At 37.1% G+C, this 18638-nt stretch overlaps 1 protein-coding gene across 1 annotated transcript in view; it reads left to right on the forward strand.

The window, feature by feature from the left end:
• zdhhc8b (zinc finger DHHC-type palmitoyltransferase 8b) overlaps positions 1-18638 on the forward strand; it is a 68741-nt gene continuing 50103 nt past the window's right edge. The window contains exon 1 of the mRNA XM_051894163.1: positions 1-572. Coding sequence (XP_051750123.1) covers positions 469-572 — 104 coding nt within the window. The 5' untranslated portion in view covers positions 1-468. The remainder of the gene's footprint in view (positions 573-18638) is intronic.

The following is an 18638-nucleotide window of genomic DNA, read 5'->3' on the forward strand; positions in this document are numbered from 1 at the left end:
TTCAAATTTCAATGAACTGCCATATGTTTTCATTAATATGATTTTAAACAACAAGGGCTTCATATGGACGATTTCCCTTTAGGACTGGTGTGTGTCAATTCCACCCCGTGCCGTGTGTGATTTCTCCATCATTAGCAAAAGCCCAAGTCCCTTTTTACGCTGCTTACAATCCTCAAGACACGACAAGGCCCCACTGATGGAGCGCGCGTGTGTCGCCTCCTCTATTTGCGTAGCGGAGGCTCCACCTTTCAAGCATTGCAGTGACCTCAGCTGTGGGCTGAATTGAGCTGGGTGGGATTTTCAGGCTCGTATTCCCGATCGCGCATTCAAGGATCACGATTTAACGGTGTATGTGACGGAGCGAATAAGCGTTTAGCCGGCTCGCGCTGAACGGTGCAGGATTTGTGTTTGTGTTTGCGTGCATCTAACGATAGGGATCCAATAAACGAGGAATGTGGGATTTACAGAATGCCCAACAGCGTTGGAAAAAGATTTAAACCCACCAAATACATCCCGGTGTCCACTGCCGCCACTCTTCTGGTGGGATCCACTACTTTATTCTTCGTTTTCACGTAAGTTTGCGGGGATTTTTCTTCTTTTTTTCAGTGGTGATCGTAAGCTGTTCACTGGAATAAGTTTTATGCCAGTTAAATGGCCACAGGGCCTGTGGTTTGACTGTGAACCTGAACTATTTCTCTGATTTCTTAATTTAGACATAGACAGTTAATGTGCATTTAGAAGTGTGCATTTTGGGGGGGTCTTCAAATGCTTGATGATACCGGTCATTTCTGTTGAGAATTCACATGTGAAATGAGTTTAGCAGAAAACTGGTTGTCTGAAAATATTTATACTATAAAATACTCATTCATAGACTAAGTTAGAGACTGAGCTCATCTTCAGCATATACTGCCTTTTTAGTGGAAGCTTGTAGACATTTTTGTTCTTGTTCATTCATTGCAATGATTTGTGAGTGCACTGTAATGTAAGGGGGATGTGATTTCACTGTGATAGGTTTTGACATCCACATAGTTTCATTGTAACGTCACAGAAAGATGTGTTTGTAGCTGTTGCTTAAATGTGTGTGTGTGTGTGTATGTGTGCATTGATCTTTGCTTCAAAAGCTTTCTCTTACAACGTAAGGCTAAAGTCATTACAAAAGATCACCATAAAGTGATCTTTGTAAGTGTATTGATGGCCAGGAAGTTGCTTTAGGTTGAATCATTCATCAAGCAGTGAGCAGATTGTTACAGGCTTTGATTTACTCTAGCAGTTGTTTGAAGAATCAACATTAGATTCAGATTATTCTCATTCAGATTACAGTTCAGAGTACATGTCTTTATTTGATCATCTATCAGGCATAAACTCACTTGCTTTTGGTATATTTTGTAGAATAAGAATCCTGCAAATTGGACTTAATGGACAGCTTTTTTTTTTTCTTTGCTTTTTTTTTTAAACCACTTTCAACACCTTTTTTCTAAGCTAGTTCATTTGGAATAGTACTGTGGTGTAACATTAATTAATTTTTAAAAGTACAAATATAAGGTCATAAAGCCTGCATAATAATTGTAAAGGATTTAACAAAATCTATTGTGTAAAATATTGTAGATGTACTGCAGGACATGTCAACATCCCAGAAGTATTTCATGCCAACTAACCAGCTGCTTTTGATTTTAGAGATGAGTATATAGGGGCTTGTAGGACTTAGGCCCTGTTTACACCTGGTATTAAGATGCAATTTGGTTGATCGGATCACAAGTAGACAAAGGAGACACATACCTGTTACACTTGGTATTTTAATCTGTCACTTTTGTCCACTTTCATCAACAACTGTCCTGATTTCTTCAAGGGGAGGGTCTATGGGCGGGTGTATGTATGAGTTTTTTTTTTTTCAGATCTTTCAATATAATGCACAAAATAAGCTTGTGCAATTTACATATGAACGCGCCCAGAGACGACGAAAAAAACAAACGGAGAGCATCAGCTTTCATTTCTGCTCTGATAGGCGCAAGACCAGACCAAATGCTGTCAGTGCGTGTTAAATATCAGGAATGGTGAGAGAACATTGTGCTTGGTATGTTTCTCGTCTTCAAACCAAACTTGGGTCTTCAGCCGACAAGGTTTAAATCCCATCTGGCTAGCACGCCTCCCATAATGTTTATGCATTAGGTCAGTAGATGAAGAGTAGGCGTCTTTTGTGGCTGTTCAAACACTACGAAAGCAATCCAGTTGAATGCATTTTCGACTACCTCTGGAAGTGGTCGAAAGTGGCTCAAAACAAGCTCAAAACGTTTTAAACCCCGTTTACACCTGTATTTAGCGTCGTCCACTTGTGATCCGATGGACCAAAATGCATCTTAATACCAGGTGTAAACAGGGCCTTAGAGAAAAATTCACCTACATGTGATGTCTAAAATAAGTTAATTTTTCAAATTGTCCCACCCTTAAACTTTTATAAAGTTGTCTACTGGTTTGGGAGCATGAGCCCTGAGCAGATGGATGATCTCTGGATTAAGAGCTCGTCCCATTGCTCTTTGATACTCTGGATTAATATACTGTTTTGGAAACAGGGGTAGACCTTTACATGCTAAATTCCCAATGCAAATAATAGGAAACAGACTGGTTTTTCAGTTTCCTCTGGTAGCCATTGTGAAGGTAGATCTGTGTCGAGCCTCAGACCTCAAAACCTCAATGCCATCTGTATTTAAAACGGCACTCAGGTGCAGCATTAAAGCTAATGTCAGTACCTAAGGCCATGCTTGTTCACTGACTGCTCACTAGAGAACAGTTGATAGACCTTCAAGGCAACAAAGGCTGTGTGATGACTTTCTCTCGAATGTGAGAAGTAATGGGGGATAAGGGTGTTGTCAGGCATGTACACCGATCTTAACAAGGTCGTTCTCAGTTCGTTTTCCCATATGGCCTCACTACATCACTGCATTTATGTCAAGGGCAGTGGTGTGGAGTGAGGAGACTTGTGATGTGTAGACTTTGTAATCTTCCCACATATCTTTTGTCCATTTGTTTATGACGTGTACTTAAAATGGCTTCACCAATTTTTAAGATATTGTATTTGTTATTAGCATCTTTTGAGATTTAATTTCTGAAAATTTGCTTGGTGAACAAGCAAAGGAAAGAAGTTTAGTCCCTCATTTTCACAGAGAATGAACTGCTGAAGTGCTCTTAAGAAACATCACATAAGTGTAGAAAGAAAATTAAACTTTAGAATTAGTCTCTTGGCAAGTATGACTAGAACTGCTTTTAGCAGTAATTCAAAAGACAAATTACGAAGTAGCAGCGTTGAGGTCTGCATTCAGTGCTGATAAATTTTCTAGAAATAGTATTCTACCATGATGTTTGGTATTTTTGCTTTAGAATAATTTGCTTCTGGTGCATGTTGATTATCTTTGAAAAAAAAAAAAAAAAGAAGATTTGAAATCTTTTTAAATGGCTTGACTATAGCAGTTTCTCCTTCCAGCCAATGAAAAGAAAGCATATCAGTGTGAACTATCAGATAGTGACCCCCTTTTAATTTGTGTCTAACCTCTTTCCCTTGTTCCCTTATGGGGGACAGATTGGATTAGCAGCGGTCGTATGCAGATGTCCTGTGGTCTGTAGTATTTCTAAACATTATGGTGACATAATGGACTATAGTTTAAATTTAAGGCCTTTAATGAAGCGCTCATCTCCATTTATATTAATCTTCATTCCCTGCTGTGCTTTCTTGTTAATGGGCCTGTAATATTTGTATGCTCTTCTGTTAGATTTTGTGATAAACACTTGCACCCTGTGTAAGTATGTGCACACACAAATACAATACAAACTCTTGTAAATTCAGTGTTTGTAAGAAAATGTAATCTAAATGTGAATGAGAGGAGGACTTCAGTTGTGATAACACACATAGACACTGCTTTTGTTTAGCAAAATGTCAGGGAAAGAACAATATTTGGCTGATGAATTGCACATAATTCTGTTGAAAATGAATCTGTCAGGTCGGAGACGCAAACAGAGCAGAACAGTGGTGATTATTAGTGTGCCATTCAGAACCTGCAGCGAGCAGAGAGACGGAGTGATAAGCAAAACGGAAAGAGAATGACGAAAGTGGTTTTAATGGTAGAGATGAATACTGCCCACAGTCACAAAGAAGGTTTGACAACAAATGTAGCACAAATGTATTCACTCACTCACTCACTCACTCACTCCATTCCATTCCATTCCTTTTATATGGATAAAACAGTTATTTCAGAATATCTTCTTTTTATTCTGCTGAAAAGGATGAGTAAATTGTGACAGAATTTTCATTTTTCAGTGAAAAAACATATTAGACTTTGTTGCCTTTTCCTTCTTGTCTCACAGAAGGATTGCATTCAACTAACAACCCATAGTCCCAAATCTCTTAAAAGTCTTTCATCATCACATCTTCTCTACTATCTGCAGCATTATTCATATGAGTAGCTTGGATATGGATAAGTGATTTTAGTTTCAATCTAGGTCATTTTTTGTTTTCAGTTGAACAGTGCTGTGCTGCTGTCAGTGTTGGTGAGTATCCATGAATCTGCAATTATAACTTATTAAAATCAGGACTGGGACTGAGAAAGAATTCAGAAGTATAGCTCCCATAATTCCATGTGATTTTTTTTTTTTTTTTTTTTTTTTTTTTTTCCCAATAGGAATGTAAGGTTCATTACAAGAAATAGATGGCAGAAATAGTTATTGATCTGTGTTGTGTTTCCCTTTTATATGCACAGAAATATGGAGAAAGGGAAAGCTTAACCTCAGATCTGTAACTGTTCATAAAGGCTCTGTGAATACAGGCCATAAACTTTAATTATAACCATGAGCAGTTTGTGGATTTGGCTACAGTTTTCTAAGTCTCATTCATTTAAAATGATTTGTATTTTTTTTGCATCCCCTAGAGGAAACTATGGAAGATAAAAGTTAAACTCTTCTGAAACGTTTTCATTGCTGTTATCGGTGCAGTTTCTGTTTAATGCAGCATATGTTGGAGTTATCTGTGTAATGAATGCAAAAACTGTGTATAATTAAATAAGCAAATATCTACCACTCTTCAGGTGTAAGTTACCACTAATGAAAATGAGAATTGGTTGGTCTGACAGCTGTTAAATTCACCGTGACTATTGAAAATACTCTTGATAATGAAGCTATTTAGCCTTTATATCTGTGTCTTAAGTATTTGTTTAGATTTCAACCACTGCGAAACAAAAATTAAATCATATCTTTTCCTTTCAGATCCCTGCAAGCCTGTTTAAAACAATAGAACCTACTATGACTCACTCTCACCCTATGTGGAACTCGTATTAGAATGGATGTGGGAATCTAATTTTGGATGTCATAGCTCATGTATTCTTAGCTAGAGGCTACATGACAGTAATGAGATCAAATCATTTTCCCCATGTTAGTTGACATTAAGTAAAGCCGGTTCTCATGAAGATTGATTCAAATGATGGTGTTAATTTGGTATAGATTGCTGTTGCTTAAACTAGTCTGTCCACCCTCTGAGAAATACAATTATACCCCATTATCAGTTACACCAATGCATGACCATAAATTTCTAACGTAACATTTTGACACCTGCAGCTGTTAGCTCTCAGTCGAGAGATGAATGATAGATGTGCATGGGCCTTTTTGCTTCCCTATACACTACCATTCAGATTTCAGAATGTTGGGGTTGGTGAGATTTTTTTTTTTTAATGTTTTTGAAACAGTAAGAGAACACAGAACACGTTTTTGCAGTTAAAAATGTGAGACGCAGGTTAGTGGAAGGAAAAAAGTGCAAGGTCTAGAGACGCGTTTTTAAAACTTCTTTTATCTTGAGCGTAGCATTTTTAGAATGCTGTGTCATCGTTAAAGACATCTGTCTAGGCTAGCGCATGTTTACATTGAAATACTATGGAAAAGAAGCGTTGTGTAATGGAAAAATGCAATGGCCCCTAAGAAAAAGTCTCTTATTCTCACCAAGGCTGCATTTATTTGATCAAAATACAGTTAAAAAAAAATAATATTGTGAAATATTATTACAATTTATTTACAAATTTACAATTTCTATTTAAATATATCTTTTAAATTGTAATTTATTCCTGTGGTGGTAAAGGTGAATTTTCAGCATCATTACTCCAGTCTTCAGTGTCACATGATCCTTCAGAAATCATTTTAATATGCTGATTTGGAGCTCATGAAACATTTCTTATTATGACTGTAGAAATCAGTTGTGCTGCTTTTTTTTGTGTGAACAGTGATACTTTTTTTCCTGGATTATTTGATGAACAGAAAGTTTAAAAGAGAAACATTTATTTCTTTGTAACAATGTAAAAGTCTTGTACTGTCACACTTGATCAATTTAATGCATCCTTGCTGGATAAAATAATTATTTCTTTAAAAGAAAAAACAAACTTACACTACCTTTAAAGGTTTAGTTCACCCAAAAATGAAAATTCTGTCATCAGTTACTCACCCTCGTGTCGTTCCACACCCGTAAGACCTTCGTTCATCTTCGGATCACAAATTAAGATATTTTTGATAAAATCCGATGGCTAAGTGAGGCCTGCATTGCCAGCAAGACAATTAACACTTTGAATGCCCAGAAAGCCATTAAAGACGTATTTAAAAGTTCATGTGACTACAGTGGTTCAACCTTAATATTATACAGCGACGAGAATACTTTTTGTGCACAAAAAAAAAAAAAAAAAAATAACGACTTTATTCAACAATATCTAGTGATGGGCGATCTCAAAACACTGCTTCATGAAGCTTCGAAGCTTTACGAATCTTTTGTTTCAAATCAGTGGTTCGGAGCGTGAATCAAACTGCCAAAGTCACGTGAACCATTGAAACTTCGAAACACTTATGACGTAATGAAACCTCGTTTACTGAAATCACGTGACTTTTACGCACCGAGCCTCTGATTCAAAAGTAACACAATATTGTAACGCATTACTTTTAAAAGTAACTGTCCCCAACAACCCTGGTCATAATATATGATAAACAATTGAGTGATGCTTCTTATTTAGTTTCATTGTTTTTCTGATGAGGCTGGCAATTACAAACTGTTGATTCTGTATGCGTGGCTAAACCATTGGACCTGTTTTTATTGATTGTTGATGCAACTTTCAGATGATCATCAATGAGCAACATTACATCGAAACATTATTTGTCTGTATATTGAGTCTTTGAGAATGAGTCAGACAAATAAATACTAGGCCATTTTATCTTATTTCAGCCAGCCTTCCCCATCACTATGCCTCTTCCAGGTTCAGATAATGTAGACAGATCAGTGTGCCATCCATGAAAGGCATTTTGAGTGGATCTATTGGAGATTTTTCATTATACAAAAATATTTGAGCACAGATTGCAGTGATTAACCAATCAGATTCAGTATTCCAGAGAGCCATGTAATAATTTTATACGATGCTTACATTTAACGAAGAAAAGCGGTGCTGCAAATTAATAAAGAAATGCCCATTTTGTTATAACTCTAAATATCTATAGCTGCAGGCTGAAAAAGACTTCAAAGAATCAGGCAAAAACTGAAGCTTTTTCTTACAGAAAAACTTTATTTGGTGGTCAGTTAGTAAAACTGTAAACTGTGTTGACTTTTAACTATCTGAGAATTTAGTGCTGAAAAGAGATCTGTGTGCACATGGTTCTCCATCCAGTATGACAAATCCTACTGTCACTGCACAGCTAGTGCTCCTCTAATAGAATTGTGTTCCGATGCTTTTCCCAGTGAAAGAAAATTTTCTGACACCGTTTCCCCTGAAGACAGCACAGCAGGGTGTTGACATCTGTAATGTGCCATGGCAGAAGTGACAACAGATGAAGCCGCCACTATGGCTGGCCGAAAAACAGACATTATTGAAATGAACACTGTGAAGAAGACGTGAACTTTTGATTTTTTTTTTTTTTTTTTTTTTTTTTCATGAACCTTAAGTACACAAAACTTAATTTTGAGATAGACACTGAACGTAATGATGGATGAGTGAGTCAGATGTTGATTCAGTAACTGCTCTGAGGTCGTTCAGTGGAGGATTTGTCCAACTGATTCAAACCAGGAACTAATTTGATTCATTTAAAAGAACTCATAAGAGTCATTTGTTTGTGAATCAGACTTCACTGATTCGCACTGTTTTTGTTTGTGCCATATCAGTTGAAAGACTTGTTAAATTATTTTTGGTAAACTTTTTATCTTTAACCTTTTATCGCATTTAATTCTGACTCAACTCTCTGGTAAAATATAATTTCTTTTGCCAAGACGCTCAGCAGTGGTAAAGTGCAAGAAATACTGCTTCCAATTTCTGAGCAGCTAAGTGTGTCATAACCTGCATTCTAGTAATTTAATAAGAAAGCTGAACGTGTTTCATTTGTTTCAGATTCTTAGCTTTTTATGTCAAAAATCACCTGCTTATTTTTAAATATGGTGTTTAAAACTGTAAAAGTAAAATTACCATACTTAGGGTTATTTTAGGGGAAACTGATTTTATGAATGAGACAGTTATAGTAGTATTATATTGAATAATATTGCATTTGAATTTTGAAGTGTGTAATTTTCTGTTATTGTGTGAATAATTTGAAGGTAACAAGACATGGAATATCTAACTCCCTAGATTATTTGCTTCCTCATAGTAGTTTTCCCTCTCATTAAAAGATGGAGAATCCCTGCTGTACACACTTCTGAGACTCATAATGAACTTAATTGTCCTGCTGGGCTTTGGTTTGCTTCATCTGCCCCAGTAGATCTGTCTGTTTTTGGCCGGTACTTTCCATTCATTCACCAGCATAAATTCATTTTAGATGGTGCAGGGATTTACATTCGGAATTTAGACGCTTCATTCAATTGAGACCAGGTTATTGCTGTGTTATTATACACAAAAGGCTCCTGACCCCACACTAGAGCTAAAAATATGGCTTTTCTGCCGCGCCTCTGTTGGCTTTCGTAATCATAGCCTGCTTGGAAATCTTCCCCAAAACACAGAGGCTGCCTGTGCAGACCGGTTGGGGTAACTGGAGCTCTCAGTGTGTGTTTGTGTGTGTGTGTGTGTGTGTGTGTGAGGATGTATGTTACCTCTGAGGTGAAAAGGGCAGCAATGGAGCAGGAGGGGGAGGAAGTGGAGCAGGAGAAGGAGAGAGGTGGCAGGCAGGAAAGGAGCTGAGTGAGTAGGGCTACTCCTTTTTCTCCATCCCCCTTTCCAACCATTCATCTGCCCACTGGCTGGAAAAGCCTCCGACTCTTTTACGAACATGTGGAACACATTTAACCACCTCAGCTGCGCCCACCCGAGCTGTCTCCACCCTCCTTTCTCTTACTCTTTTCCACCCATTCTGCACGCTCTGCCATTTACGCCAACTATTTCACTGCATTTGCAGTATTGCATTCTTGTTTGATTAAAAGAGAAGTATGTCATAGTTTTTGCCCTTTGCTGTATTTCAAAGCGGCAAAGGGCAAAAAAAGAATAAAATAAACTAATAAATCTGAAAAATGAGTAATGAGCTCTTAGGTTTTTCGGTGTTTCAAAACTTAACTTTTAATTTAAATACTTATGCATCCTTTCGGATAAAGTCTTTTCTATGGAAACCCGTTTCTGCCACTAAATAAACACAGTAATTGCACCTTTTTATCTCAGAATTCTGACTTTTTTTCTCACAATTGCGAGTTATAAAGTCAGAATTCTGAGATATAAACTCGCAGTTGCGTGATATAGTCACAATTCTGACTTTTTCTCGAAATTCTGACTTTTTTTCTCGCAATTGCGTGATATAGTCACAATTCTGACTTTTTCTCGAAATTCTGACTTTTTTTCCTCACAATTGCGAGATATAAAGTCAGAATTCTGAGGTATAAACTTGCAATTGCGTGATATAGTCACAATTCTGACTTTTTTCTCGCAACTGTGTGAGATATAAACTAACAATTGTGTGAAACTTTTTCTCGCAATTCTGACTTTATATCAAGCAATTGCAAGTTTATATCTCAGAATTGTTACTTTTTATCACGCAATTGCGAGTTTATATCTCAGAATTGTGAGACACGCAATTGCGAGATAAAAAGTCAGAATTCTGAGATAAAAAGTCACAATTACTGTTTTTATTTTTTTATTTAGTGACGGAAACGGGCTTCCATACTTTTCATTCAAATCCTACTATTATAAACCCAGAAATTGGATCCACATGGAGACTGTCACATCAGAGAGAAGGTGCCGTCACTCAGACTGTTAAAAGCATCTCAGAGGTGCCACTGGTCTCTGGTGCTTTGATGTAAGAGATGTAAAGGCCAGCATGACCCCTTTGAGTTTATTTTATTTATATACAATACGTTATATCAGTGGTGGTGGGCCACTATGGAATTTTTCATAGACTGGACTGAGGCCATTATCTAGAGATCAAGGAGCGATGTATGGAGCAGAGCAGATGCTTTCAGTTTATAATTGTAGTATCCTTTGTCCAACTGAAGTAAAAAAATACAGCATAAAACACAACATTGTGCATTTTAATGCACCTTTTCTGAATAAAAAAGATTTCTTACAAAAATCTTACTGTGACCCCAGGCTTTTGAATGTTAGTCAGTGTGTCATCAGAACTTTAAAATAACACAAATGGAAATATGTATTGTAGTGGCCAAAAAGAGACGTGAATGCATTTAGTAAACAGATGCTGTCATAATGAATTGGTGTTGATTGTGCAATGCTCAGAAATGAGTTCAGTTCTTGGTTTGGTGCATAGATTATAATATTGCAGAATGAATTTAATTGAATTTGACTTTCATCAGTAGTGTGAGAACTGTGTCTTGTCTGTGACAGAGGGTATGATGGCGTGTATATATAGCCTATATATGTGTGTGTGTGTGTAAGATATCCTTTTTGATTGGCTCATCTGTATTCATCACCTTACACGGTTATGTCATTTTCAATCAAGCCAGTTTGAAGCAAAGGAATAAATGAAACTCAAAAGAAGCCAAAACGAGAAGTGGCCCTAGAGCCCTAGAGTAAAGTGCTCTGTCGTTTGTCAGCCCAGTGCTCCGACAGAATAAAATCACCAATGCAAATCCATTCAATTTGACTGTAAAATTCTGGAAGGCGCCCACAATTATAGCTTTATCCTGACCAACAGACTGCTGAATGCCATTGTGAGTCAGAGTTTGGTGTTTTCTTTCACAACAAAATTTTGCTATGCTTCAACACAGTCTTTGTAAGAATTTGATTGCATTTCAAGCAAGACAGAAGATGAGGCATGCTGCCTCAGGTTCGATTTTAAGCAAACGTCTTTTTTTTTTTCACTTGATAACCGAAATGAATAGTGCTTTTGGTTTCATAGAGTATAGTATAGTGCCCTTGCTTGAATAGGAACGCAAATGCTACGTTTACACAGATTTATCCTCCTTCACTTGGTCTTGAGTAGGGTTGCAAAATTCTGGGAGTTTTCAAAGTTGGAAACTTTCCATGGGAATAACGGGACTTAATGGGAATAAACTGGAAATTTGCAAAATTGCAGGTTAGCCTATGACAGGGAACTTAAATTTAGTTGAAATAAAAACATCTTGTAGCATAATATTGGTTAAACAACCAGATTTAATGCAAATTCAGTTGAATTCTACCCTGCACATTTCTCAATCACATGCACACAGCACACTACTAACTGTAGGGCTATTGAGGCCACACCCCCTGCATGCACTGTGCATTCCTTCATCACTTGCACAGATAATTTCTAGAATCCTGGGGCCTCATTTATAAAACGTGCATACACACAGATTTGAATATTGAGCGTACGCTAAAATCCAATGTTCATATTTATAAAAAAGGTCTTTGACATTGAAAAGTGCTTAGCGCCATGTCATGTTCTAAGCAGATGTACGCAATTTTCTTTATGGCAGAGAGTCGGAGTACTGCAGGTATTTGAAAATCTAAGCAATTCTTGCTGCTCGCCGTTCTCAAGTAAAGGATTTAGATGTTGGCTGGTGCTCTTTTATATGCAAATTACATTAATTTGGGGGCATTTACAAGGTGGAGATCTAAAACTATTCAGCTGCGCGCAATTTAAAGACGCATGTTTTTTTGAGAAATGATCGTAAGATCAAATGTAAGATGGTTTCTACACAACATTTTGTAAATGCGGCCCCTGGTCACTGGAATCAGAGGATTTATTTTTCTTTTTTTGAAAATTTCCAAAATTCCCCAGCTTAACTTCCCATGGAAAGTTTCCGGAAATTTTCTGCCCCTTTGCAGCCCTAGTCTTGAGATTCACTGTATCCATACTAGCATACTAAAATCCGATTTTTCGGCACTGTCGCATACTACACTCTTAAAAGTAAAGGTTCCAAAAAGAGTGCTTTTACAGCAATGCCATACAAGAACCATTTTTGGATCCCAAAAGAACCTTTTAGTGTACATTTTGTAAAGGAACCATCTTTTTTTTCTTTGTCTGAAGAACATTTTAGTAATCAAAAGAAACTGTATCCACTATAAAGAACCTTTTGCCTAATGGAAAGATTCCATGAATGTTAAAGGTTCTTCATGGAACCATATGCCAATAAGGAACTTTTATTTTTAAGGGTGTGCATCATGACACAAGCATATTATGTTTTCTTTTCAATGGAAATTCCAGGTATTTGAAAGAGCCGTACATTTACCTTCTAGGAAAAGTCTAGGGCAACATCTTATTTTCTGCTCCAGACGAGCTTTGGTGTAAAAGCTTTTACGGTAAGCCCTGATTGGGTTGTATAGGTGGAAAGGACCAGATAGAAGGAGGATCTTGTCTTATCTCTGCTGGCTTGTTTGTTTTCCTCTCCTCTGGGACATAATTGTCAGAGAGTATGGCTAGAAGGCCTTTTTTTCCTTTTCAGATCTTTACTTTTGCCCTTTTGTTTCTTGCCGTCTCCTGCAGTCTTAAACAGCCTGTTGGGACGTGTCCTTTACTCAGTTTCATTCTCAAGATCACGCATGTTCATTTATGTTCCAGTATGTGGACTAAATAAGCTGAGGAAGATATTGTTGTGGCTGACATCCATGATCTTTCATGGGCATCACAGTGGGAATTCTAGCTGAGCTACTATTTTCCTAATCAATTCAGGATAAAAGAATGAAGCACATTTGACCTCTTTAGTCTATATTGTTGCTGTAGTTCTTTTTTATGGTCTAAAATGATTTTGATCATGTTGAAAGAAAATCCATTTGTTCAAAAGAATTTTGCACACTGTAAGTGATACTATACTGGGTGGGTGTGTACTGTATACATGCCTTGCGGGGTTGATCAATTTTATTGATCTTCCATGTGCGTGTTTGTGTTTATATGACTGTGTTTATATCGGGTAAATCTAGAATATGAGGGGGTGTGTGTGTGCACACACTAAATTGATCCTATAGTTCCACTCCTGTTATATTTAGTATCAGGTGTCTACATGACATTTGCTTGGCATTCACACACATTCAGCCTGTAATATAGAGCTTATCCCTGTCATTGTCTTTAAGTGACACATGTTTCTCCCTAATTTCCTTTTATAAGCAAGACCTGCTCTGTTAGCTCTGACTATATGGTGTTGTTATTCCATATTTACTTAAAGGGTTAGTTCATCCAAAAATTAAAATTCTGTCATTAATTACTCACCCTCGTGTCGTTCCACACCCGTAAGACCTTCGTTCATCTTCAGAACACAAATTAAGATATTTTTGATAAAATCCGATGGCTCAGTGAGGCCTGCATTGCCAGCAAGTTAATTTACACTTTCACTACCCAGAAAGCTACTAAAGACATATTTAAAACCGTTCATGTGACTACAGTGGTTCAACCTTAATGTTATGAAGCGACGAGAATACTTTTTGAGCACCAAAAAAACAAAATAACTTTATTCAACAATATCTAGTGATAGGCAATTTCAAAACACTGATTCATGAAGCTTTGAAGCTTTACGAATATTTTGTTTCAAATCATTGTTTCGGAGAGCCAAAATCACGAGATTTCAATAAACAAGGCTTCATTACGTCATAAGTGTTTCGAAATTTCAATAGTTCATGTGACTTTGGCGCATTCCGAACCACTAATTCAAAACAAAAGATTTGTAAAGCTTCGAAGCTTCATGAAGCAGTGTTTTGAAATCGCTCATCACTAGATATTGTTGAATAAAGTCACTATTTTGTTTTTGTTTTTTGGCGCACAAAAAGTATTCTCGTCGCTTTATTATATTAAGGTTGAACCACTGTAGTCACATGAACTGTTTTAAATATGTCTTTAGTAGCTTTCTGGGCATTGAAAAAGGAAATGATCTTGCTGGCAATGCAGGCCTCACTGAGCCATCAGATTTAAAAAAAAAAAATATATATATAAATGACATAATTTTCATTTTTGGGTGAACCCTTTAAAGTAAATATTAGACCTACACAAAAGTTTGGGTCCAGTAAGGTGTTTTTTTTTTTTTTAAGAAATTTTGCATCAAATTGATCAAAAGTGACTTTGATTCAAATAAATGCTGTTCTTTTGAGCTTTCTATTCATCAGTGAATCTTAAAAAATGCAGCACGACCATTCTCAACATTGATGATGATAATAAGAAATTATTCTTGAGCACCAAGTTAGATTTTTAAAGGATCATGTGACACTGAAGACTGGAATAATGATGCTGAAAATTCAGCTTTGCCATCACAGGAATAAATTACATTTTAAAATATATTAAAATTTTAAAAAGTTGTCATGAAATTAAAAAACATTTATTTTAAATTATAATAATATTTCACATAAAAGCTGTTTTACTGTATTTTTGACCAACTAAATGCAGCCTTAGTGAGTATAAGAGACTTCCTTCAAAAATCTTACCAATCCCAAACTTTTTAACAGTATTTGTGTGTTAGGTAAAGTGGTTTGAATGTGTCAGAGTCGGTGTGTGTGTATGTGTGGTGTGGGCAGGTGGGTGTCAAAGGTCTGATCTGGATAGTGTGGACAGCTGACCCCACTCAACAGTGTGTGTCTAGTTGAGTGTTAGGAGGACTGAAAACAACAGCTAAAGAAATAGACAGGGTCAACAGTCTTGTCCTGTTGTTTTTGCAGTTGTGCTCGCTTGAATCAGCAAAGCGTTTAGAGTGTTGCTGACAGAACAGTAAATATATATTCACAAGTCTGATATATTGAATTTTCCTGCTGTCACTTTGCCTCTCTAATGTGGGGCCAATCATCAATCACCATGGTTCCCACTCTAAGCCAAATGTCAAATTCCCTGACTTTTCCCTGACTTTCACTGACTAAAAAGTTGAATTTCCATGACCTATAATAAATGGAAAAACAGGCCACTGTTGTGCTGAGCACTGAGCAGACAAAAATCAGCCCCAGACAGAATTTTAAATCCATCCATTTGCAAGCTTTATTTACTTGTTCACAGATGTTTTTAGTACAAAACTAAGTTAAACACTCATACACACTACTTTTTTGCGCTTTCAAGTAAACTAAAAACTAAAAATTTAAATCGATAAACAAAATCCCTGATATTCTATGACTTGGACAAAAAAAATATAAAATTCCCTGACTTTCAATGTCTGGAATAGACCTTTTAAAATTCCATGATATTCCAGAAATTCCATGACACGTGGGAACCCTGAATCACGAAATGGGCTTGAGTTATGGGCTATTGAGTTAATTCAGAGAAAACCAATATGGAACCCATGGACAAATCTATTTAGAGCCCATAATGGGGCTTATTTAGGCCCTGTTTACACCTGGTATTAAGATGCATTTTGGTAGATCGGATCTCAAGTGGACGACAGAGACACATACCCCTTAACTCCTGGTGTTTTAATCTGTCTCTTTTGTCCACTTTCAACCGCTTCTGTCCTGATTTCTTCGAGGGGAGGGTCTATGGTCGAGTAAGTGTATGGGTTTTTTTCAGATCTTTCGATTTAATGGACTAAATAAGCTTGCGTAATTTACAAATGAATGTGTCCAGAGGAGACGGAACAACATGGAGAGCATCAGCTTTTGTTTCTGCTCTGACTGCCACAAGACCACGCCAAACGCTGTGAACATTGTGCTTGGTAAGTTTTTCATCTTCAAACCAAACTTGGGTCTTCAGCCAACAAAGTTTAAATTCCATTTGGCTAGTGCGCTTTCCATAATGTTTACTCGTTAGGTCACTACAGTAGCGAGCTCTTTTGCACTGTTCGAATGCATTAGACCACATGAGCGTCTACACTATGAAAGCGATCCAGTCAAATGTGTTTTCGACTAACTCTGGAAGTGGTCAAAAGTGGGCAGTCTCAAAACGTTTAACACCCTGTTTACACCTGTATTTAGCTTTGTCCACTTGTGATCCGATCGACCAAAATGCATCCTAATATCAGGTGTAAACAGAGCCTTAGATAGGGCTGACATGAATCCAAACCCGTGTAGGGCCAGTAACTCAAGTCCATATCGTGCCTACATTGCCCCCACCATGAAATATTGGCTTGGAATTAAAGTCCAGCTGCCAACACTTATGCAATGACAATTTAGCGTTTTTAAAGTGTACACTTTTGAGTGTTAATCGAGATTGAATTGATATAATCAAAACCTTGCCTTGAAAATGTTTTGGAAGGGTGACAAAAGATTCGATGATAAGGTGAGGTGAGTTTCCATTATCTGCTGCTGCACAGTTTAGTAGTGGCCTTTTCAGCATAATTACAGTCCATTTATGGGCAGTAGTTAGTTAGAAAAAGCCCTTTGCAGTGTTTGTGCTCAAATACTGGTGTTATAGTGAGGTTTAGTGGGAGGGCAGCCTTGGGATAAAAAGTGGAAGCCAAGCGTTTTGTGTTCTTCTAAGTGGAAAAGATTTTTGTGTGTGTGTGAATGCACACACAACCAGTGTTTAAATCATCATTATGAATGAGGTTATGGATATGGATAGAGTGTAAAGCTCTTGCTAATTAAACTCAGATATGTGAGAGGGAGACAGAGACTTGGAAAATTTTCCTCATCGCATGAGAGCTGAGCTTGAATCAAACAAACAGAACCTCAAAACCACAAGCCTGTTTAAATCTTCTGAAAGTAATTAATGGCTTTTATTCTTTCAAAATAATTCATGATGCAATAGTTGGTGTCATTTTTGCAGAAATTCATTCATTGTTAGTGTTTAACACACTGCATAGTCTTGAATGCTTTTGTTTAGGCCCTGACCCTTGACCTTGAGATTTAGGCATGTCAGTGCTTTTATTTATCTACTTGTTGCTTCTAATCTTACATTTTCTTTTAAATTACAGATTAACCTTGAGCTTTTTATGTAGTTTCTTTATAGTATTTTTATAGTTTTTGTGAACAATGAAGCTTCGCTCTTGAACGAAACAACATATAACTAGATTTATCTGCATATATAAGTAGCTGCTCTTGCTCTGCACCGCTTTGCTCACAAGTACATGATGTGACAGAAAAATGGTTGGTTGAAAACCCTGTGCTTTTCAGACAGCTGTAGTTTCGAGACTGTCAAGTTGTGTATGCAGGTGTATGAGACATTCCTCTGATCCATGAAGAACACATCCACTCGTGAATGTCAAGCCTGCCAGTGCAGTGAGAAAGAACTTATGGTCTCTTCACTGCCACCCATCATTGCGTCAAACAGTAACGATCCCGTATAGATCTGGAGATTTTTTATGCCAACAGGTATTACTCTTATATAATATATTCATGGCACTATAATCTCTAATAGATCTGTTATTTACTGCTATAGCCACAGACAATAGAATAAATGACACTATAATTTTGTTGTCTATTTCCAGCATAGTTTCTGGTTTTACATCCCACCTCTGACATTGTTATTCTTGCAGTGAGGAAGAAATCCTATTCTCAGATGTTCTTGCAGGGTACTGAATAACACGCCTAATGATTCTTTCCACTTACTGCCTACAGTGTCCTCGTTTTAACTCAAGAGCTGCTTTGTCTTTTTTCTGAAAACCTGATTAAACATCACTGCAGCCTCCCACGATGCCGTGCGAGAGTTTAACCCAAGGACTAACCAAGGCGTTGGACATAAGTGTTCTCTTGGATGCATGACAAGGACAGTCATACCCTTAGAGGCCATTCAGGAGTTTCGTTTTGGAACAGCACGGTAACTGTGTGTGGTGTCTGGTTGAGTGCACACTATTTTTAAGCCTCTCAGAACAGGAGCAAGGCACCGTTTCTTCTTAAAATATAGCAGCTAGGCCCGCAAGCGACTGTCAGCCATGGGACACATTAACTGCCTTCACTTAGTCTGCAAGGTCTCTTCTTTATCATATATAATAAAATATAACTATTACTTTTAATTCAAAATCTTACTTCTCTTTTTCTCGTTGTCTCTTTCTTTCCAGAGTCCCCGTGGGTCCTAAATAAGTCTTAAAAATCATAAATTCATTTTTATCAAATTGAAGGCCATGAAAAGTCTTATACAGTATATCTTAACATGGTAAAGAAAAGCCTTAATTATTATTTCAAAAGGTCTTAAATTAGGGCATGAAAAAAACAGGAATCACAATATGGCTAAATATATTGATTTAACTTCAAAAGGCGATGATTGAATAAAATAAATGTGAGCTCCGCACATTCCAAAGTATAAACATGGTGCTGTTGCATGTTCGCAATCAATGAATAGCACACATGGGAGTGATTGCTTATGATCTACTGCTGATGCATTATGACAGTGTTTAC

The sequence above is a fragment of the Ctenopharyngodon idella genome, chromosome 5, assembly GCF_019924925.1.
Source record: "Ctenopharyngodon idella isolate HZGC_01 chromosome 5, HZGC01, whole genome shotgun sequence".
Taxonomy (NCBI): Eukaryota; Metazoa; Chordata; class Actinopteri; order Cypriniformes; family Xenocyprididae; genus Ctenopharyngodon; species Ctenopharyngodon idella.